At 40.4% G+C, this 22884-nt stretch overlaps 1 protein-coding gene across 1 annotated transcript in view; it reads left to right on the forward strand.

Annotated features, from left to right (window-relative positions):
• The first annotated feature begins 432 nt into the window (after positions 1 to 432).
• The window catches only part of LOC103372300 (guanine nucleotide exchange factor DBS-like), a 33651-nt gene continuing 11199 nt past the window's right edge, over positions 433 to 22884 (forward strand). Inside the window, exons 1-13 of the mRNA XM_008301906.1 lie at positions 433 to 481; positions 8569 to 8652; positions 10249 to 10363; positions 13621 to 13711; positions 17496 to 17615; positions 17795 to 17911; positions 18660 to 18809; positions 18896 to 19020; positions 20033 to 20147; positions 20250 to 20369; positions 21624 to 21815; positions 21941 to 22132; positions 22380 to 22539. Coding sequence (XP_008300128.1) covers positions 8577 to 8652; positions 10249 to 10363; positions 13621 to 13711; positions 17496 to 17615; positions 17795 to 17911; positions 18660 to 18809; positions 18896 to 19020; positions 20033 to 20147; positions 20250 to 20369; positions 21624 to 21815; positions 21941 to 22132; positions 22380 to 22539 — 1573 coding nt within the window. The 5' untranslated portion in view covers positions 433 to 481; positions 8569 to 8576. The remainder of the gene's footprint in view (positions 482 to 8568; positions 8653 to 10248; positions 10364 to 13620; positions 13712 to 17495; positions 17616 to 17794; positions 17912 to 18659; positions 18810 to 18895; positions 19021 to 20032; positions 20148 to 20249; positions 20370 to 21623; positions 21816 to 21940; positions 22133 to 22379; positions 22540 to 22884) is intronic.

Raw genomic sequence — 22884 nt, forward strand, 5'->3', positions numbered from 1 at the left:
TTGCAAAACTGCATATAACAAATGTTGCAGAAGAGCAGTGAACAAGACTGGAACAGGAGGATGGGGGGAGAGGAGATGGCAGATTCAGGCTTCTCTATGGAAGAGGACGATGAAGCTGTGTTAGATTCTGGATTTTGTATGAACCCTGAAGACTCAGAGCCGATTAAAGCAGGACAAGTGATCGTAGGTTCGGATGAATGTCCAGACAAAGAGGAGTTGGACTGGTTTGTGATTTCAGGACGCACAGAGTTTCTGGAGCAACAACAGAGAATCCCAGGAGATGATGGAGGAGGTCAAACTCAAGGAGAGGAGAATAGAGACACTGAAGCAAAGGAGGTAGATGATCAGACTGAGGAGAGCGAGGTGGAAAAGATGGAGGCAGGACTGGATGTACGTTTGCGGCCAGGAGGTCATGTACGGATCAGTCTCGAGGAGGTGGAGAGTTACTACAGATTTTCTCGCCGCTGCCACTGGCTGTGTGGTACGTGTTGGATCATTTTCTCGCATCCTTTTGTTCCACATATGACAAACTGATTATGTCATCACCACTCTTCTTTCTTCTATTTCTTGGTAGTTCATTCCTCATTTACATTAATTTAAGCAAGGCCTCTGGTATCTTAACTCCACACTTTCTACCTGTGTTCTTCTGTTTGAGTTCACCTGTCCTCTGTTTATACTCTCCACTAGTGTTCAGACTGGTGAGCTACACCATTTCCCTTTTATTTCTTTACTCTATTTGGCTGTGTAGCTTCATATAACGTCTTTTTTTTTCATATAAAATCTATTATGAGTTAAAGAAGATAATCCAAACCTTGAATCACAGAGAATTTAGATATGATCTCTCTATGTGTGTCCTGTTTTGGGCACTTTCGTCAGAAGTATACGTAACCTTTTGATAATGATCAAAAATGACGCATTACTGGACTATTTTCATGTGAGTGAGGGAGAACAGAGGAGAAACTGTTTGCTTCTTTTTCCTGTGTTGTTTTTGGAGATATCCAATATTTTCCACATGTAATTTCTGTTCCACCTTGATTCATTGATTATTTGTTATAGATTAGCACACTTGTTAATCATCACCATCACCTCAGACATTGCCTTTTTGAACCACACTCAGACTTCTGCTTCTTTCATATTATCGGTCACTGCTCATTTGTTTGCTTTATCTCTGCTCCTCCTCCTCCTCCTCCTCCTCCTCCTCCTCCTCCTCCTCCATGACCATGACTGTAAGCCCCTTATTCCCACTTGTCACCCTCCCCCACCTTTCTGGTCGCTGCCCCATTACCCCCAATTCTGAACTGTCCATTATTCTGACTTTAGGATATTTTTAGAATGATTTTACATTTCTTACATGAGAACAAGGAAGCACAAGAACCCACAGAGCAGCTCTGGACGAGGAAGTCATTTCTTGAACATTGATTAACAAGATGAAAGCCAGTTAGTTCTTTTGTTTATAGAGCCTTTTCTTGGCCTTTCTGACCTGGCAAGCCAGGATTTCAGTCCTCTGGTCTCGTCCTGTTTAATCTGTGTCAGTAGTGGCAGGCGGTCCAGGTGTGTGACTGTGACCCACTAACGTTTGACTCGTCACCCACAAACGTGAGCGTGAGTGGACGCTAATCCCCACCGTTAAGCCCTTGAAAGAACATTAGCGCCTCAAACAGCAGGTGGTATGTACGTGAGTGTGTGTTTACATGTGAGTGCGTAGGGCACGTTGGAATAATGTTTTGCTTCTTTAGGATTTGCAAGAGTCATTTTATCATTTAAGAGCAGAAAAAGTGCTTTGATAAAGTTCAAATTGTTTGCTTTGGCAAGAAATGTAAGATCAATTAAATTTTTTTTGTTACAAGGTTAAAAAATCAGTAAAAATTTGGAAACTTCTGGTTATCTGCCACAAAATGCAGTGCTGGTGGATTTGAGTAAAATAAACACAAGTTTTGAATAATCTCTTCAAGCTTCTTCGTGTTCAAGACCCTTATGATCAGCTTGGATTTCTAGATACACTTCCTTGTTTCGTATTAGATCATTGTGATGTCACTGATACTTGCTGATGAGAGAAGCGAAACTGGAAAAGACACTAAAGTAGTTTCAGTTTGTCCCTTTAGTGAGAAGCACGTTAGTATCTGGTAGTGGCTCATCTTCTGCCAGTCAGATGGCCAGAGGGGCTTTTGTTGACGTATAGTATGTGTGAACGGTGACTAGAAATATGGTTACAACTAAAACAGTAAGTGTGGTCATTGTGTATTTGTACATAGAGTTTATGGTGGGGGGGGACTATAAAAGGAGGCTGAGGGGATTTTTCTGTAACAGAATAGCTTCTTTCTACAAACAAGGTGTAGCTATTGTGGGCCTGGGCGGGGGGTTGGTTTTGATTTGATATGTGTGGGAGTTTCTGGGGGCAAGGCGTGGCTGCCAGAGTAAGTGGGGACAGGTCAAAGAGAGGAAACTGATGGAGGTTTCTGTGTGAACTTGAGTACGTAAGGAGCGTGTGAGCACCTGTGAGCGCTTTGCAGATGGCTAGACAGTTGCAGCTTTGTGTCCAAACACCTCAGGCAGTGCTGGCCATTATTACCAGGACAACACTGCTTTACCAAGTTACGAACATCAGAGATACAGTCATTTATCTAGTCTCCACTCCACTTGCGTGCCTTTTGTTAAGAGATATCTTGCTTGAGGTTAAGTTGATGGGGGGAAAAAATGAGAAAAGTAATCTGTGTCTGAATTATTCTGTAAAGTAAATAGCAGTCAGTAGTTCCTAATCAACTGATACAGAGAACATCCTGTAGATGTTATGCCAATTAAAGGGACAAAACTGACTTGGAACTAGGATGAGTTACAGAAGCGTTTCCAGTTAAAGAGAAGGTGATGCTGGTAGCTGCAAGTGGTGATTTTTATTGAATAGCGCATCAGGTCATGATGTCAGTCCCAGGTTGCCAACTTTATTACCTGTCTGTGTATAATATGCACAGTTTACCAAACTCTATATGCGTATGTGTGTGTCTGTGTATTCCTGGATGATGGTAGATTAGTGTCAAAGGTCTCCTGCTGTCATGCAAGATTTAAAACCACCTGCTTCACTAAACACAGACTGTATGGGACCATTTAGGATAAACTTAACAGGTTCGATGCCACAGAGTTGCATTCTCTCTATCATTAATATTGTCTCTTTTTCTCATAGTGGCATCATGAACATCCCTGAAAACTTTTATTCTGAATCAGCCAAGTCACATATCTAAATATTGTGCATCTGAAAAACTTGAGAAGGCTTTTCTCCAAACACAACATTCCAATGTACTTCAGATTTAAACAGAACTTGGTGCCGCCTTTGGATAAAACAGCCAAACGCAAGCTGAGCAATGTTGTATATGAAGTATAATGTAGCAACAGACCTTCATAAGGGGGAGACTAAACAAGGACAAGACTCAGCAGTCCATCGGCATCTGAAGGATAAGAGACACTCATTTGAGGACAGCTATGTTGACATTCTGTAAAGAGAAGACAGATGGTTTGAGAGAGGAGTCAAACTGGGGCAGCCATCTCATTTTGTACGCTCTGTAGAGGAGGGGATCTGCGTCACCAGGTATTTATTATGCTGTTCTGAGATCCATCCCCAGGTAGTTTCACAAACATTAACACCTTGAAGGCATCTGAGCCCTGAGTCATTTAGGGGCTGTGAGCCATTTAAATTGGGGGTGAGACTTGGGACTTTTCCACCATTTATGTTAGAAAGAGAGAGATGTTTGAGTGAGACTCTAAACGCACATTATCTCACTTACTTCAGTGCACCAGTCAGGATTTAGCAACATTTGAATCAAAGTCTGGTACCACTTAAGATGTTGTTTGTTGATGTCGACAGCTCTGTAAGTGTCAGTGCTTTCAAAACTAATTCCACAAATCCTTATTTATGACAAAATCATCCTTTGCAGGATGTCTTGTGAATGAAAATAGTTATTTATGGCTGTATGTTTGGGTCTGTTGTTTCATCCTGCAGAATAAATTCTGGCTGATCAGGCACCTTTCTGATGACACTGAGTGATGGATAAGAATCTTAACATTAACATCACCTTAAACTTGTGTCATTAATGGTCGTTAGTGGTTGTAATTGCACTACTCAGTGGTATTTCTGAGTTGGTTAGGAAATAACTGATGCTGATTAACAAGAACTGAAAAAAGTGATAAGAAGAAAAAGCAAGGAAAATGAAAAACTAACCATGACCTAATGATTCATTATTAAAGCATCTCCTGGTCGGTTCACTGGTAACTCATTGTTATTCCCTATATATTCCTCTATTCAGACAGTGCATTAATTTTCAGGTTGTTCCGCATTTGCCTTTCATGCATTCTTCAGTGACTTCTCCCAATTGTGTGTCACCACTTTTAGCTGTTTGTTTGATGAGGATGAATTTCCTGTTTTGCATGGCATTTCACTCTGGTTCCTTCTGATGCACCTAATATAAGTTACTTTGGACAAACTCATCCGCAGCAGTGAGTGTACTAAGTATTTGAAATGTTTACTGACAGTTAGGAAAGATATTAAAAAGTCACATAGCACTGCTACGTTCCTTCAGCAGAGTTCCTGTGGTGTATGGAAAAGTATGGACTTTGATTTTAGTCATTTCCAGGTTTGGATAAGTATTTAAAAAGTGATAATGAAAATGTCTTTAGGTTTCCAGACTGTTGTCTAGATTCCTTTTTCTAAAATATATATAAAATATATATCCTGAATTTCTATAGATAAACTATAGATACAAGCTAACTGTTCTTTATGGTGCTTTTACTCTGAGAAAGAAGAACTTTGCTCTTTGTGGTTGCTCACTGCTCTAGCAGTGCAGCTTGGGTACGCTGTTGTGCATTGAACTTGTATAGGTTTGGTGTTAATTTGTTTGAGCTGCAGTACCTAAAGCTACTATCTTTTTTGCATTTTTTTGGCATTAAGTCAGGAAACTGTATCTAGAAAAGTGTAAAACAAAATGGAAAAGGTGTAAGAACCCATCTTTAAAAGTAGAGTCAGTGATAATAATACGTTTTTTTGTCCAATTCGGTTGATATCTCCTCATGGTCTGCTGGCTGTTCTTTCTGTCTGTGCACTCAAAAAAAAGCAGTATTTGTACGCAGCCCTGGCTCTGTAAATGAGAAATAAAGTGGCTCTGACCAATCTCAAGGGTGTCCTGTGCACATTCATGCTCGTGCACGCTCTTGCTCGTGCACAGGACAAGGGGAAGGAGAGGAGGAGGAGGAGAGATGGGGGAGGAAAGGAGGCAATGCAAGCAAGAGGGATGATAAATCTGTCAAATGATAGCTATCTAAATATGCTAACCAGCTAAACATCAACAGTCTTTCTCCAGAATTACAGATTCTATCTTTAAGTCCCTTCATTAGCTCAAACCTTTGATGTTGGTCTCACAGAATAGGTTTGGCACCAGCTGGTCTGAGAGGGATAATGTTTAAAGGTGGCAGGAAAATGCCAAACCAGGAGGGCACACCTGAATGAGTCCTGTCAACAAACAGTTAGACTATATGAGAGTGTGTCTGTGAGAGAGAGATGGAAAGCAAGCAATGAATGTCAGTACAGTGATGCCCTCAGGCCGAGTCACCTGATAGCCACCCTGCCAGACAAAGAGTAACAGTAGGACTTTTTGGTTTGTTTAACGCACCGTCAGAGGAGGGCTCAAAGTCAAGGGATTGAGCCTGTAAAGAGGCAGTCACATTAACATACCAACACGATAAAGAAGGGAGCAGCGTAGGTAGCAATGTGAGAGATTTTGTGGTGGACTGACTGCTCCTGTGAGTATGAGGCCGGAGTAGGTGGACATGTTTCGTCTGATGTCACAGGACAGGTACGGAGTCTTACAGGGAATATTCATCTGTGTCTTATCTGTTTATATCATTCCTTTGGGTTTCTTTAAGACTTTGTGGTTTTTGTCTCACATCCTTCGATTGACAAACTCGTGACCAAGATAAACTGTAGAAAATCAATACATACTCTACTTATTATCTTTATATTACAATTCCACATTGTTTTCAGATTATTTTGAGGTACTTTTTGCCCTTTTATTACAGAGACAAAAGAAGGTGAGACAAAAACAGAAAGGGGGGGTTGAGAGAGAGGAATGGCATGCCACCAAATTTTCTACGTACATATTTTAGACTTTGCCATCCTTGTGTATGTCGGTGGACTGTTGGTGATGGTGCCATAAAAGAAAAAAATGTGACTTGTCACTCTACATGTGGAAAACTAAGATTAAGTTCTTTATCAGTTATCATTATGCATAAAAAGGGCTGTTTTTGATCCTGAAAGACAGTTAGCGGTGTGGAACGAAGCTACACTCTCCAGTGTGACAACGTGATTCAGTTTAGATTACGTCAGGAAACTGAAGGAGACAAAGTCAGCCTGCAAAGTCAATATTGATCTTCACTGTTACTTTAACATGGGTGTCTATGTTTGCACCCAAATTTAAAGGGAACATCTTGTAATCTCCCAGCTTTTCCCAAAATGCACTTCCTCATCATTTTTACTTGCCTTTAAACATCTTCAGGCTATTTTACCTCAAGCACTACTAGATGAACGAGGGGCTTATGGATGCTTTTTAGTGCTTATAGAAGTTTTTGTGCTAAGATCTCTGGTCCTGGACATCTTTGTTCGTGAAAGTGCTGTTATAAAAAGAATGGCAACTCTGCAATATTTTTCTTGCTCTCTGTTGAGTCGTCGTCTCAGTTTTAAAGTTAAATGACGTAAACCCTAGTAAAGCTCCATTTTGTGAAAGCCAGATATAAAATATGCAGGTGTCTTCGGACATCCATTTGGCAGATGTGGCCACTAACAGAGGAAATGTTATTCAGCTTTTGAGCTTTATTTGCATTTCTTGAATACCCTGAAAAAGCTATTTCAGCACAAAATGTTTGTGTACCAAAATGTCATAATGAGTTTACATTGCAGTAGCTTCTCGTCGCAGTATTACATTACATTCTCCCTGCTTAACTTTATGTATTTCCCTCAGGCATGTCACTATGTTGTCTTTATTTAACACTGACACCATCAAGCTGTTTGATAAAAGACAACAAACCTCAGATTTTGTGTTGTTCTGTGATAAAATAATGTCTAAACTGGATACGCACCATCTGATCACAGACTATTCAGTGAATTTACAACTGCGTTCACCTTGGAAAAATGTAAACTAAGTACATTTAGCTGTTTACAGCGAAGGATAGAGTTTCTGCCAGAGACATAGTAGAGTACTAGCCGTAGTTTTTTGTATTGATCTGTTTTGCCCTTTTGCTGTGCAGCTCTCAGTTTCACGTTGAACTCTGGCCAGTTTTCATTTACCAAGAAATAGTTCAGATTATTTTAATGAATGTTCTAAACATTATAGACATTCTTTCTTATGTTTGAAGCCTCTGAAAACTTATTTTCAAACCTCATGTATATTTCTGCATTATAAATATTCATGATCAACTGAGGGAATTTGATGAAAAAACTTTTTTTTTATTAACTTGCATAATCTCTTTCATCAGAACTGTGTGAGCGTGCTGAGCTGAGGTTTCATTAACGGCGGCAGCATCTTCAAGCCACTTCATACTGCCAACAGATTCTTAATTGATTATTGCCCAATCATGATGCGCAAAAGTGGGTCATTCTGTTCCCCACTGAGCACCATCCACTTCAAAACTTTGAGACGAGCAAGGGGAAAAAACACAGAAACTCAAATGAGACATAACTGTTAAAATTTAAGCAGAAAATGATGTGTTCACACGGTATAATTACTCCTACTGTAGTGGGGAGATGATTAAGGACATAGGTTTTCAGGGCCTTTTAATGCATATTCATGAGGGCCAGCAGCTGTCAGACTGGGAATTAATTTCATCTGTATCTCTGGGCTTTGACTTCGCCAGTTTTGTTACATAACTGTGTATGCAGCTATAATATCATTACATTCCTAATGTCATTATAATGTCTTTCCAAATGGTCACCGGCTTCCCAACCTCCTGTTTGGTCTCTGGTATAATCAGAATCTCCCAGTGGGGGAATGAACCTTAAATCTGATTATTTTAATCCGTATAAAGGGACTGCATGGGGAGTGAAGGGCTGTTAATAAAGCCAGTCAGTTTATCAATACTGTATGCTATCTGCGACAGAACAGATCTGTGGGATCTAACAAGACAGATAAAAGACTTTTCTGAAAGTATCCAATGACGACCGTTAATCCTAATGTGGGGGAGATGTTGCAGTTTAACTTTGTTTTAGTGGAAAATGTGTGTTTGAAGATTTGATTCTGCCTTTATTTAGTATGTATGACAATATAGAAGTTAAGTTTGTATATGCATCACTTGGTTGTTTGTGGAAGTGGTAGATGAATGATTATAAATATGGCAGGTTAATTACACAACAGGTCATGATGGGTTAACATTGTGGTCATCTCCAGACTTAATTATCAGTCTGGATATAATATGCTCAATGTACTAAACTGTATCTACATGTGTGTATCTGTGTATTCCTGGACAATGGACATGGACTTCATGTTAGACTGCTGTACAGTGGCTTCACTAACGTTTTCATTTCTCCCTTTTCTGCAGATGAGATCATGCAGCTGGACAGCAGTCCTCTCCGAGCTGCTGACATCACCCCCGACCTCAAAAAGCAGTTTGCCTTCTTGTCAGGTGACGCTTTTTCTCTTGTTTTTTCTTTCTTATCTGTGTTCTTGAGTTGACGTACACACGTGTGTATGACGAACTTTTACTTCTAATTTTGTTCAGTCAGCTGTAATTTGAATTTTAGCTTTTCCACTTCGTATTTGCATCCAAACTGTTTTTTGATGATTTGCTATTCAAATTCCACCTCTTCCTCGTCACTCTTTGCCGGGTGTTGCTCCGGTTACCTGCTATCTTTTCGCCACTGTTACCTGTTTTGTATTTCACTTACTGCCTCTGCATGTCCAAGTTGTGATAAACTTGATGTTTTCACCTCCACGGTTCTCCCTTTTGGCACAAATTTGCAGGAGATTACTCATTATTTATGACACCTCTTCTATCCGTCCTTGCGGTTATATAAAAACTGTCGTCTCTGTGTGCGGCAGAGGTGACCTTGTGGCTGCAGCAGAGTCGGAAACCATTTTGCGGACAAAGATCTAAGCAGACGTTGAAACCATGACCATGCACTTGCTGTTGCTATAGTGATGAGAGAAGAAAAGGCAGACAGATTGATATTCCAGTCACATGCGCTGACAGAGCAGCTGTTCCACACAGGGAGGAAGATACTGTGTTTGTGTGTGTGTGTGCATGTGTGTGTATGTGAGAGAGAGAGAGAGAGAGACAGAGAGAGAGAGAGGTGAGATATTTGGTGTCAGCATCAATCATTGTGTGCAAACACAGCAGCATCTCTCTACGTCGTGTCATTTTTTTCATCTCACTTTATTATCCCATCTTGAATCGTTGTGTAATTCTGGTGACACTCAAAATATATTTACTCAGTCAGTCAGCATTCTGCCAACATTTGAAGCTGTTTCGTATAAATGTCTTTTTGAAAACTGTTTTCCTCTGTGCTCTTCTCTTTGGTTTAGTTGGGGGGAAAAAATGTGACTTGCATTTGTGGACCATTCTGGATTTAACAATATCAGGATCTGATGGCAAAAAATTCTCATCAAAACACTCCGAAACAGTCGTGAGGAAGCAGATCAGCTAAACTTTAAGAGTCATATTCAAATTAATTACCTTTTTTTTTTTTTTTTAAATCATATTTATACTTTCAGGAATGAACAAAAATACAATAAGAGTGCTACATAAGGATATAATGTCAGCTGTTGTGAACCAGTAAACCACTTGTGAGGTCCTTTAATCTTCCCCTTTCCTTTAGTTTGACATATTCCTTACTTTAATATCTTTGCTATTATGTTACCAGTCTATTTATGTATTTATTTTATGTGTAACAGTTTTAAAATGAGGCATATGAGACAATATTATTATTATTATGATGGTTACTGTTTCCACTTATCCCAACATAGCTTTCACATCAGTGCCCCCCTGTGGCCACAGTTTGGTCTCGCTGTGGCCTCTTCGTTTATTCTAGCTGTACATCTAAACTAATTTTCCTTGCCAAGTTGAGTAACAGAGCCCCCAGACAAACAGCATATTATGATTTCTCTATACATATTATACCATCTTATGTTTTGTGTTATACTGACGTCCCTGAGGACATGTACACAAGTTTATACACGTGTGAAAAGTTTCAATGTTCAATGCTTTTTTTTTCTTTCTTAGGAGGTAGAGGAGACAACGGCAGCCCCATCATTGTGTTCCCAGAATTCCCTGCGTTTGGGGAGATCACGGACAGGGAGTTTCACAACGTGCTGACCTACCTGACAAGTGTGCCCAGGTAAAGTCACACATACAAACTCACACACACGCTTGCCTCATTCACTTCTTGTGTCGCCGCTAATTTGTTTTCTACCTTACGTCCCTGTTTGCACTCTTGGTGTCAGCGTCAACTTGTTTCATCTGTCATGACGCTGCAGCACAACACAGCTGATGAAGATACTTTGTGCGTGAAGTCTGCCAGTAGGTGGCAGTTGATACCTAATCACAGCCTCACATCAGATATATTCAGTGGATTGAGCTCAGCATAGATATCTGTCAAAATGGGCAATAAATAGCGATTCTCTTTTTTTAGTCTTCTGCACGTCAGTCTTTGAAGAAAAACACATAAAACAATCATTCTTTCATCTGATTCTTTTCACAGATAACTACCACCTGTCTCTTTTTATTGTTCATTTTTGTCTTTCCTTTGATATTTTCTTCACAGTTTAGTCCTTCAGTTTCCTCATTTAGATCTCCTTCCTGTCTGTGCTGAACCTCCGTCATCCTGCCTGGAATGGCAAAGTGTGTAAAAATAGAAACTGCAGTGATTCTGACTGGTTGAATCTGAATAATGCATACAGACAGTTGAGCAGAGCTGTGTTTAGAAATAGTGTGTGTGTGTGTGTGTGTGTGTGAGATGAACTCACAAGAACACCTGGCCACACAAGAATGCATCTGTATTAAGACATGCATGTGTTGGCAGGCCTTTACACATGATGTAAATACAGCTTACGTATGTTTTTTAACTTTTGTACAGAAGGTTTAATCGCTCATATTAAGTACTACACAGGTGATTGTCTATTGTAAAGTTACCTACATTTTAGTTGGGGACTTATCTTGAAGGAAGGGTCGTCCCCAGGGATGAGTTTTGTCGAGCCTCAAGCTGTTGTAAATGCACAGACAGATGGTTGGAGCTACCTGAGGGACTGCCACCCCCTGAGAGGCCTCACAAAGTCCAGGGGCAAATGTCCTACATCTGTGTATCATGACCTTGAACAGCTGCTGCTTGTTTGAAACAAATACCTTTGGATCAATATTAATTGCAGACTTAATCGCTAATGTTGATTTTTTTTTGCATACCATACATGTGCGCACTTGTTAGGCTGACTGTGTGGATGTGTTAAGTCCTGGAGTAATTTCAATCTTGGCGTATGACTTTCAGGATCCTAGTTTATTCACTTCGCATCTACAAAAACTCTCAGTAAATGATTTAAAAGCTGTGCCATTGTGCAGACCATGTGCCCACCTTCACTTTTTTTTTTTTTTTTGGCTTTACACGTGGATGCACACATGAATCCAGTTTTGCAGATTGGTTTCATCTTAAAGAGACACAGTTGCCGCTAAGATATTTAACCAGAACTGAAACAGATTCTGCTCTCATGGTTATTTAATCAGTTTTTAATTTGATATATCATTGCCCTTACATTGAGACCTTAATTCCTCTGCTCTGCTCAGCACCACAGAAGAAGCGGAGGGTATAACAGTGTGTGTGTTGCTATGTCTGCATATGCATTCATGCATCAAATTTCCCCTCATTGCTGCATTGCCATTAGGCAAAGCTTTTTTTCGCAGCTCAACACACAGCTCACGCTACTGTGACCTAAGAAATCCCATTATTATTAGGACACTCATACATGTGCAGCTGTGGCATCACCGGGCAGTTTTTATGAATATTAATAATAAACAGTTAACATAGTATATGAGACAGTGTCTGTAAGCAATATTGTATGATCTACAGTGTATGTGTGTCTATTTACATCACATTAAGAATCCCACTGCGAAACCTCGTTTATAAATTCCTCATTTTACTGAGTCTTGATACAGTGTAAGTAATTAATTTTACCAAAAATTAAATCCACATTTGTTTATTTATACACTGACATTCAGAAAACACCAATGCGAATGTGCCAAGTTCAGTACAAAAGCTGCACAAATATCCCCAACACAGCTAAGAAACACAACACAAGCCAACACAGTGTAACACAGCACTTAGCAGATATACAGATTGGGTCATTGCCGTTTTGAAGAAGCTGCAGGGGGCCATTTCATCATGTTCCTCTCATATTCTTCTTCTCAGCCTCTGGCGCTATATGTTCAGTATAAACCAGCCTCTCATCTCAGCAGTCGTAAATGTCTCAGAGGCAGAAAAGCTCTTGTCCCACTCTACCCCTCCTCCTCGGCAGCTGAGATGTAAAACAGTTTGCGCTCTGAGTGCCCCGGTGGCTGTGAGAGTCTGTGCAGATGATTGAGTGCAGGGCCGAGAGGAGAGGATGATGGATGAAGACAAAAGAAAATCTGAGAGATGAAGAAACTGATGAGAAGTGCCACTATGAATATGAATGCAACAGTGAGAGGGAGTTTTTTTTTTTTAAAAAAAAGAAAAATCTTTTATTATTTTCCTAATAGCTGAAGCCTCTCAGTGCTTTACTGTGACATCCTCTTTGAGCTCTGAAGATCTGCTGATTGGCCACTAGAGCTGCCATTACTTTGCAGCTACGTTGTGATTGGCTTGTGTCCAAGCAGCTCCCAGTCTCTCATTGGATAGATTACAGATGCAGTGCAGGGGGTGCAGAGGCTGGAGTCTGTGATGATCTGAAGCATTTGGTCTGAAGCACGCTGGGATCTGCCTCCTCCACTGTGTTTTTATTCTCCCTCATTGTGGCATGGACTGCTGATTTTTCCACTGCTGCCACCCTGTCTGTGCAAGTTGCAGAACGACGGATATGAAATTAAATACTTGAGGATTGCTGGGATATTTCTGCCTGAAAGGTAATGACAGCGCTGAGGTACTCAAGTACACATGTGCTGTGGATGCATCATGTGCTCTCAGGTGCAATAGTGGATTCTGATGGTGAGCTGCACATGCAGTATAGACACCGGTTGTCTACACCATGTTGCCCTCCTCTCTCCTGAGACTGCAGAGGACAGCAGGGGAAGGGGGTAGCAGGGAGAGAGCTGAGGGCTGGAGGCTGTCGGCCAAGAAATCTGGAGGTGCTTCACAGCTTCTCCCTCGATGAACTGCACCAGCTGTCTAAGGAGATAAAGAGAACAAAACAGCAAGCTGCAGCAATCTCTTGGCTTCTCCACTGTGTCGCAGAGGAAACTACTTTTTGTTGTTGCTTGTGTGTTATCAAGGACTCCCTACTTTTCTGTCCCGGAAAAAACATCCTGTCTATTCACTGTGCTGTTAAATTTCACACCCCTAAACTGTCGGCCTGAGCCTAATGGACCTCTGTTGAATTAGTGCTGAATGTGTTGCCTTGTTGTCTGTTCCAGTTTGTCGTCGACAGGCGTGGGTTTCATCCTGGTCATTGATCGCCGGCAAGACCGATGGGCAGCTGTCAAGGGGACCCTGCTTCGTATCGCAGTAAGTTAGTCTTTGTGTCTGCAGATCTGACCGTGCTCTCTTTGCGCCTCTGTGGGAGAGAAACAGCCATTTAATCAGCTGTTTGAGGAGCCTGAGAGGCAGTGGCCTTGCACCTTCACCCCACTGGAGGAAAAGCCTTGGCAGGCCATTAGGAGGTGTTGGAACGTCCACATCTCTCCTTCACGACTCCACCACTAATATCACTCCCTCCCCAGGGGACTGATATGAGTAAACCGCATCTCTATACCCTTTCCCATCACCATCAGAGCTGAGCATGTGTTTCCATAGCTACGGGGGGGAAAATAAACAGTCATAGGCCAAAAAGATAGAAGGAGATGTTCCTTTTGTTCACACATTTATTTAAAAATCTCACTCATCATCGCTGCTTTTAACTGATTCTATAATAAGTCACTTTGATGAATGGATAACCAGTGCTCGGACTGGTTTAAGGGCTCCTATAATTCAAGAGGGGTAGCCTAAGAGCCTTTAAATAGTCCTTGACTTCTTTTTCTGCTGCAAGAAAGCAGAAACAGTTGCTGTACACCGTTCCCCTCATTTATGGCATATTCTCACCTCTCCTATCACCTTTTTCATGTACTTCTACCTTCTTTTGAAATGCAGAAGTGACAGTAGTCGTGTTGTTCATGTTTGCTGAAAAAATCCCGGTTTCTGCTTCTTTTTTTTTTCTTTGCATGTTTCAGTTGTTTCAGGCTTTTGTTGTGAACAATGAGAGGCTGTGTGTTCATCTGTGTTTCATGCTTTCTATAGGGAGGTGAAGAAACACTGGCAGCTCTCCATAGTGTGTATGCAGGAGGGGAGGAGGGTGTCATGTACTCACATAGTCTCTCAGCATATTGCATTTTTGGGGGTAAAACAATGGACTGCTGACCATCACTTGATTCAGGCTCCTTTATTATTATCAGCATTGAGCTTATATTACCTACAAGTGCAGTATAGTGATGTGTTTTTCTGTAAACAAAAGAATATTTACATCTTTTAGGCATTTTGTTCAGGATAAAAATGTTAAAAGACCGTTTTCTTCAAAGCTTCTGCAATAAAATTGTACCTTTTTGGGGTTGAATAGGTCGTCACATGTCTATTAATAATATAAAGGCAGAAAAATAATAAATCAACACAAAGACAGATATTCCAAAAGATGAGTATCACCACCCACTGTCTCCAGAGACATGGGAGACTCGCTCAGTCATCTCAAATTAAATCAAGCTTTATTAATCCCACAAGGGGGGACTTTTACAGGTTGACAGGCCGGTAATAGGGGGCATTCAGTCAACCCTGCAATAATGTCCTGTTTGGATTGACTGAGCCAAGCTGCTAAATACATGATGATGAAAACTGGTACTTGGTGTGTTTGTAGTCGGTGTTTACACTCGTGAGGATGTGTGGATCTGTGTGAGGGAGCAAATAAGCTCATTAATGCTGCTGAATGATACTCTTTGTGGTTTTGTGCGTATATGAGAGCATTTGTGTACACATAGGCTTGTGGGTGTGAATGTGGGTCAGTGTGTTTTCCAGGAAAGCTGCACACTGCGTTGCATAGCTGAGTTGGAACTGGTGACAGACAGAAAGTGTGTATAGATTGGTTTTAATTAAGTCTCCGGTTATAGTGTCAGTCCCTAAAGCTTGTCATTTATCTGGCTCCTCTTCGAGTGTGTGTGTGCGTACGTGTGTGAGTGTGTGTGTGTGTCTGCCATTGACAGAGAACAAAGAACAAGTAGACCATGACCATGACTGCCAGCAACCACAGATCCAAGCAGCATGGTTGGATGGTTTGAAGCTACATTATACATTTGAAGGGAGTAATACTGGAGACATTTTACAGCGATTTTGTGAACAAAGCCCATAAAAAGACCAAAAATCGAAACTGTCTGTAGCCCTGAGGCCTTGTCCCTGTCCACTGGTCATGTATATAGAAGTTCATCTTTCAAAAATGATATCCTCAAACAGCTGGGCACTCTAATTTTTTATCAATCATCGCTCAAACTGGAATAAATTATGTATAAGTTGGAGTATTTTCCAAAAGGAGGACGCTTTATGAGGAATCTACTACTACTATTGTCTTATAATCATCAAATATATCAACCAGTGCAACGATTTAGCTCATTAATGTGCTTTTAATAGCTGTTGGGCACAAAACAAAGGAACTGTTAGACATCGATTTCATGAGACAAGTGTGTAGAAGAGGGACAAGCAGATTGAAAGACTCCTGCACATTGTCTACTTTGCAAAAAGGCATTTATTTGCAGCCTTTAGGTGCTAGACCCGATCTCATTCCCCACATGTTATTGGAAGGCATGAACACCAAAAATCATTTTTACTATATGACCATTTCTAATCTCATCCAGAAACATTAGAAATACTTTATATAGTAACAGTTATCAATGTACCACCAAAATGTTTACATTAAATGTGTAGATAACTGTAAAATAAATTCCTTAAAACCCCTAAATGCCCAGCTGTAGCAACAGAGCTACAGTATATGGCATAGAAAACCAATATATGTCAGGTTTTTGCTGCAGAAGTAGTGAGTCAGATTGATTCGGATCAGATATTAGTTTGGATATTTTAAATAGATCTGTTGATGGTGAAAAAAATAGAGAATTTTGCCAGACGTATCCCTTAAGGAGCCTGTTTCTGATCTTGCCATGAAATGTCGCCAAACCCATTAATCATAAATCCAATTTAAAACATCTGCAAACTCTGTGGATGGTGGTTTTCATCTCCCCACGTGGTGAATGGCCATTTTCAGCACAGTTATCTTCCCTCTTCCAGCAGGTCAGCAAGGAAGGACAAACATTGAATTGATTTATTAATTCCATTAACAGTTCCTTTCCCAAGAGGCTTTTTTTTCTTTTTTCCTATGAACAACGTATTCACTGTTGATTCTGCTTAGACCAGCATTCCTCAACTCTTCGCTTCGGGGAGGACGACCAATCAAACGAACCATCCATTTAGGTCATTAGCTAATTAAAGCTGCATTAACAATTGTGTTGCCTCAGGAGGGGGGATCAGTGTCTGCCCTGGACCATCATCCGACTGCTTTCACAGCAGTTCTTGAGTCTGTCGGTGGGTGTCAGCCGTGACGTTTAATTGACGTTTTATTGGCTTTGCAGGCTGAGCTGAGTGTACGTGGACATGCAGCATCATGAATATGAATAAGATGAATGTGGATGTTCTGAAAACATGTGGCTAGACAGGTTTCTCTAAGTGCTTTCTTTCTTTTCATGCACAAATACAGAGTCAAGTTAATTTTATTCATAATATATGTCACAAATTATAATTTCCCTTCATCTGTACACCGTGCAGACACAAATTGAATAGGAAATCCCTGAAAATGGGGAGAGAAAGGGAAGAAATAAATAACAGGTGATGGACAGACAGCTACATTTCTTATTAAAAAATGCATCAAAACTATGCCAATTTAACTTAACAATCCCTTCTGGGCAAACAAAAATCCTGAATTCATGTGCCTGCACACACGTATAAAGATTCCTCCTGCCTTATTATTCGTGCAGAAGCATCTCAGGGACACGAAGATTAATGTTCCTGCCATAGGACGGTTCCCTGCATCCCCCACATTTTCCTCATTCTCGGCTACTCCACATGCGTCTTCACATGGTTGAATATGGTTTGAGCAAGAATTTTCACAAGGAGAAACAAAAAGGAGGAATAATGAATAGATAGCGGAGGCTGTCTGCCTGGGGTGGAGGAGGAGGAGGATCCTGTCTGCTCTGTTACACAGTCTCTGTCTATGTTCTAATTTCAGGGCTCCTTCCCAGGGAACCTCCAGCTGGTTCTGGTTCTGAGGCCCACCACCCTCCTGCAGCGCACACTGTCAGACATCCTCTTCAAGTTCAACAAGGATGAGTTCAAGATGAAGGTGCCGGTGGGTACAAGAGTAGAACCACTGCTTATAATCCATAACTTACTTGTGTTCTCCTAATTGAGTCAAACCCAACTGGCAGTAAGGTCAAAAACATTTTAAATAAATTGGATTTCTTGAGGAATACAGTAAACGCGTTTACGATCCAATAACTTGAGCGTAATAGGATGCTTCTCTCTCAGGTGATTATGCTCAGCTCCATAACTGAGCTGCACTCGTATATCGACCGCAGCCAGCTGACGCAGGAACTCGGAGGAACACAGGAGTACTGCCACGAGAAGTGGATCTCACACCGTACTGTACGTACATGTTGTACTTTACACTAAGCAGGAGCATCAACACAGGAAAAGCTTTCCTACAGCTTTTAGTTACCTTAGAAATATGAAAAGCTTCATGCTAAAAACATGAAAGGAACATGCAATGACAAGGATGAGTGTGCAAAACTGTTGTAGTTCTGTGTGGAAACATTGCCTTTAGTTATTTTTTCTTGTCAACAGGTTCCTTGCAATTGTATTTTGTTAGTTTAAAACCCAAATGTTAGGATTGTCTAAGTCAACTAGCTTTTTTACACTAAATCCATATTTGTGAATTAAAAAAAAAATCAAAATCACTTCTGATTAAAGCTTAAAGAGACATTTAAGCTTTACCAGCTTGTGCCAGTTATGTTACTTGTTAAGAATCTGCTCTCATATAACATAATTTAATCATGTTACCGCAATAACAATTTTTTTCCCCAACTAAATTAATCATTAACATCCCACTTTTTTTCCCAGATGGATGAACTAAATTCTAGTTTGTCAACAAGTTCCACACATAACATAAACCCAATGCATTTTCGTTTTTGTTTTTTTATTCACCAACACACCAGAGATTCAATTTACATTATGAAACCAACCATTAAACTGCTCAAATACATTTTTTGATTGCAGTAATAAATTACCCAAACAAAAAAAAAACTACCACACTGTGCACTTTATCAACTTTACCTGAATTACTGCAAATGTGACATTTTCGTGATTTCATTTTCCTGCATCGTGTATGTTTCAGGCTATTGAAGGCTTCGCATTGATGGTTAAGAAAACAGCGCAGACCCTGCAGTCATTTGGGACTGAACTGGCAGAAACTGAACTCCCAAATGAAATCCAGGCCACAAACGTCCTGCTGAGCACACACACCAACAAGAAAGAGAAAATGAAGGTAACCCCATTACCACACATGCATCCTTATCTTATCTGCATGCTCTCTTATCATATATGTTAACCCATCTGTCTTTGTATATGTAGGAGGACATACTGGTGGCTCTGGGTCAGGGCAGCAGGCTGCTGGAGAGCATCAACGAGCCTGTCGTGCGAGACCCCGACCACAACATGAACCAGGATGAACTGGAGAACCTTGCTACAGTGCAAAGGTGAGATGCACTAAAGCAGCTGCAGGATGGCTACTGGAAACCAGACGGTCTGAGGCTTGTTCTCTAGAGAAATATAGATCAGAATTACCTCAGTTTTATGTACATATTGTAAATAAAGGAACCAGACCTGTAGAATTGATATTATTTTATACACTGTACATATCTAGTGTTATTACCCAACACAGAAAGTGTGGGTACCAACCATTATCTATGAGCATATCTTGTTAATTGAGAGTGATTATGGACACAGTAACACTTTATTTGTGTAACTGTTAACACTGAATAACAAAGTCTGCAACTTCAGAAACTGAATGCAGGTGTGCTTTTTAAGAAATTACTGAATTAGTTAAGTATAAAGTCATTTAATTTCTTATTTTGCACTGTTATTTTTGACTGAAAATCATTTAACCTTTTTTTTTTTCAAGCAAAAGGACCAAACATTTTTCGTCAGTATGACTCCAGCTCATATCCTGTACTTCTACAAACAGAAACTTGGATTTTTTTACTGTCAATTAGGAGAATGCATTTTTTTTATTGTTTAATTTTGTGATGAATATTTGTTTAAATAAGAAGAGAAAATGTTCAATAGGTTATAAATCTCACATAAAATAGATATAAGTGAGTAGGATTGAACATATAGTGCCACTACGGTTATATAAATGGATTTTGCAGCCTCTTAGTGGTGATGTAAGATTCAAGCTAGCAGTTTTTTTTCTTTTGTTTTCATGCTAGTTGATTTTTTTTTTCCATTTCCCATCCTACATTAGGAATAATAGTTGTCAAGGCAGCGTGCTTTGAGGTCAGCCAGCGTTTGAAAGCACTGATTCTCCTGTCAGCAGGCATCATGTCTTCATAACAAGCACGCATGCAAACACAGAAAATCAAACAGATCCAAAGACCTCAGTCAGCATCCACGCTGCATTTTCTGCTTGATTCATTTCTTCTCCCGCTGCTGCTTTTGCTCTGCTCAACTGCCTGTTTTCTGAACAGTCCGTCTCCTCTCCTCTGTCAGGCTGCTGTCTCAGCTGGACGAGACAGAAAGGGCTTTCGATGAGTTCTGGGTGAGGCATCAGACCAAACTGGAGCAGTGTCTCCAACTGCGCCACTTTGAGCACAACTACAGAGAGGTGAGCTGGAGTCTGTTAACTCGGCTGAAATCCCGCGTGCTGGACTTCATTCAGCATGATCCCTCTTAAACTTGAAAACCGACTGCGGTGTTTGTGCTGCAGGTGAGGGTTCTGCTGGATCAGGTGTCTGAGAAACTGGCAACCTTCTCTGAGGTGGGGATCAGCCCGGCTCATGCCGACCACATCTTCTGTGAACTCACCACCTACGAGGAGAGAGTCTGTGTAAGTCATACCTGACCCTTCACAATTAAAGCACTGTCTAACCTCGACATGTGGAATGATATGTTTAGAATGTGGCTTTGTTGTGTTTCTGATTGTTTCTGAATAACAAATTATTGTGACTTACAGTAATATGGTTTTATCAGCAGATGATAGACGAAAATCCTAATATTACTGATATAAGAGTCATTCAGTTCCACATGATTATTAGTTTGGGATATTGTGTCGTAAGACCAATAAAATCGACCACTAATATAAAAAAAATGTTAAAAATGTGAGAAGAGATCATGATTTATAAATATTCTGTCTATGTATTGCTTTCCTGCCCAGTTTCCTTTATTGAATATGTGAAATTTTATTTGAATTCATGCGCATCAGCATCCAAATACATACATCGTGGAGGCATTCCTTTTAGGGGAGTAACTAAAACCCTTCTGGGTTTATGAGATGCGCTCACAGCCTCTAAATTATGAGTGATTTTTTCGCTTAATAATGTAGAGCTGCAGCAAGTCAACTCTTAAGTTACCACCAACTATTTTGATAATCGATTAATTGCTTTTGAGCATTTTTTTAAGAGAAATTCCAGCTCTGTAAATTTTAACCTTTTCTGGTTTCTTTACTGCTATGACAGTAAACTAAATATCTTTGAGCTAGGAACAGAACAAAACATCTGAGGACATCATCTTCACCTCTGAGAAACACTGATTAACAGTTTCCCTAATTTCTTGCATTTTAAAAACCAAACAACTAATAGACTTTGTGATATAATAATCAACAGAGGAATTAATGATGAAAATAACTGTTAGCTGCAGCCTTAACATGGTGTCATCAAAGTGGGAAATATATTATTATATTTCCTAAAAATCTGATTGTAGTTGCACGACACATTTAAATGTTATAACGTTCATATAAAATAATCTACAGAAATCCCAACCAACAAGGATCCCATCCAGATATTTATTTATTTATTTATTTACCTTTATTTAACCAGGAAGTCCCATTGACCACTAGTACAGCCATTAGAAATCTCTTTTACAAGGGAGACCTGGCCAAGGTAGCAGCCATACAAAGTCAGAAAACTTTAACTGAAACTTAAACAGATGCATGATACACAAATGAATAATGAACAGTAAAACAATAACACAATAAACAGTGGCCTCTCAAGAAAAACAGTGACATTCCTCTTTTACTGTATTCTTTATAATATTCTGATGATGTGAATTATTTGGTGAAAATGAATCACTTGTGGGTCCTCAGGAGGTTCTGGACAGAGCCTTGGCCTTGTCTCGTGAGGGTGACGAACTGATCCAGAACTCCCACTATGCCGAGGACTCCATTCAGCCCAAATGCAGCGAGCTCAGAGCTGTCAGTGAGAATGTGAGCAGCAGCCTGAGGGCCAAGAAGGACCACCTGCTGAAAGCCATGGAGCTGCACCACCGACTGGAGAGGGTGAGAAGAAAACACACACACACACACACAAACACACACACACTTCCAAATCTTGTCCTTTTGTTTTTTTTTTTGTTTTTTTTTATATATAGTAAACCTTTTGCCTCCTCTGCTGTCTTCTCCAGGCATCCAAATGGGTCGACGATGGCATCTACCTGCTGGCCTCTCAGCCGGTGGACAAATGTCAGTCACATGAGGGGGCGGAGCTGGCGCTGCAGGAACTGGAGCGTTACCTGGATAACGCTGGCCAGAATCAAATGACAGACCTCAGCACCATCTGGGGCGAGTATGAAGCAGTGCTGAACCAGCAGTTCAGGGTAAGAGCACCCACATGTGAGGAGAACACGTGCTGTGTTTTAACATCACTCCCAAATGGATTACAGCAGCTTCATGCAGCTATTGTAAACACAAATGTTCAGATTGTTGTCTAAAATCAGTACATTAGGTCTCAAATTACTGAGTTGCTGATGCTGATATACTAAACTCAACACATTATATTGAAATGATCCGATCTGACTTGGACAAGCATCACATTTTGATCTCTGATGGCTTCCTGTGTATCAGGACCAAGTGGAGAAAGTTTTCCAGAAGCAGACGTCCATGCAGGAGATGTTTGACAAGAGGAGGGTCAGTCTCAAGAAGCTAGCAGCCAAACAAACCAGGCCTGTGCAGCCAGTAGCCCCCAGACCTGAAGCCTTCATCAAATCTCCTCTCAGCTCACCTGGTCAGTCTTCACTCAGCCACACATGAGTCTTATTCATTTCACACAATGCAGAGCCTTTTTCAGACTTTTTTTTGAAAGACTTTAATGCTTTTCAGTCTTTGCATGTCTTGAATGTAGCCCTTTCGCCGTTTCGCCCTTACATGTACATTAACACACTCAGATTCTATTTTCCATAATTGTGACACTTTGCACGTAAACTGTAATAAGTCTGCAAAACATTTTTGAAAACTACATTTTCGAAAATGTGTAATGAAGAAATCAGAAATCTGTCACAAGGACTTTTATTGCAGACTTTCTTGTCCATTATTTAAGAATAACATTTTCAGTGTAAAGTGCACATCAGAA

The sequence above is a fragment of the Stegastes partitus genome, unplaced genomic scaffold, assembly GCF_000690725.1.
Source record: "Stegastes partitus isolate 25-593 unplaced genomic scaffold, Stegastes_partitus-1.0.2 Scaffold1729, whole genome shotgun sequence".
In the NCBI taxonomy this organism is placed as follows: domain Eukaryota; kingdom Metazoa; phylum Chordata; class Actinopteri; family Pomacentridae; genus Stegastes; species Stegastes partitus.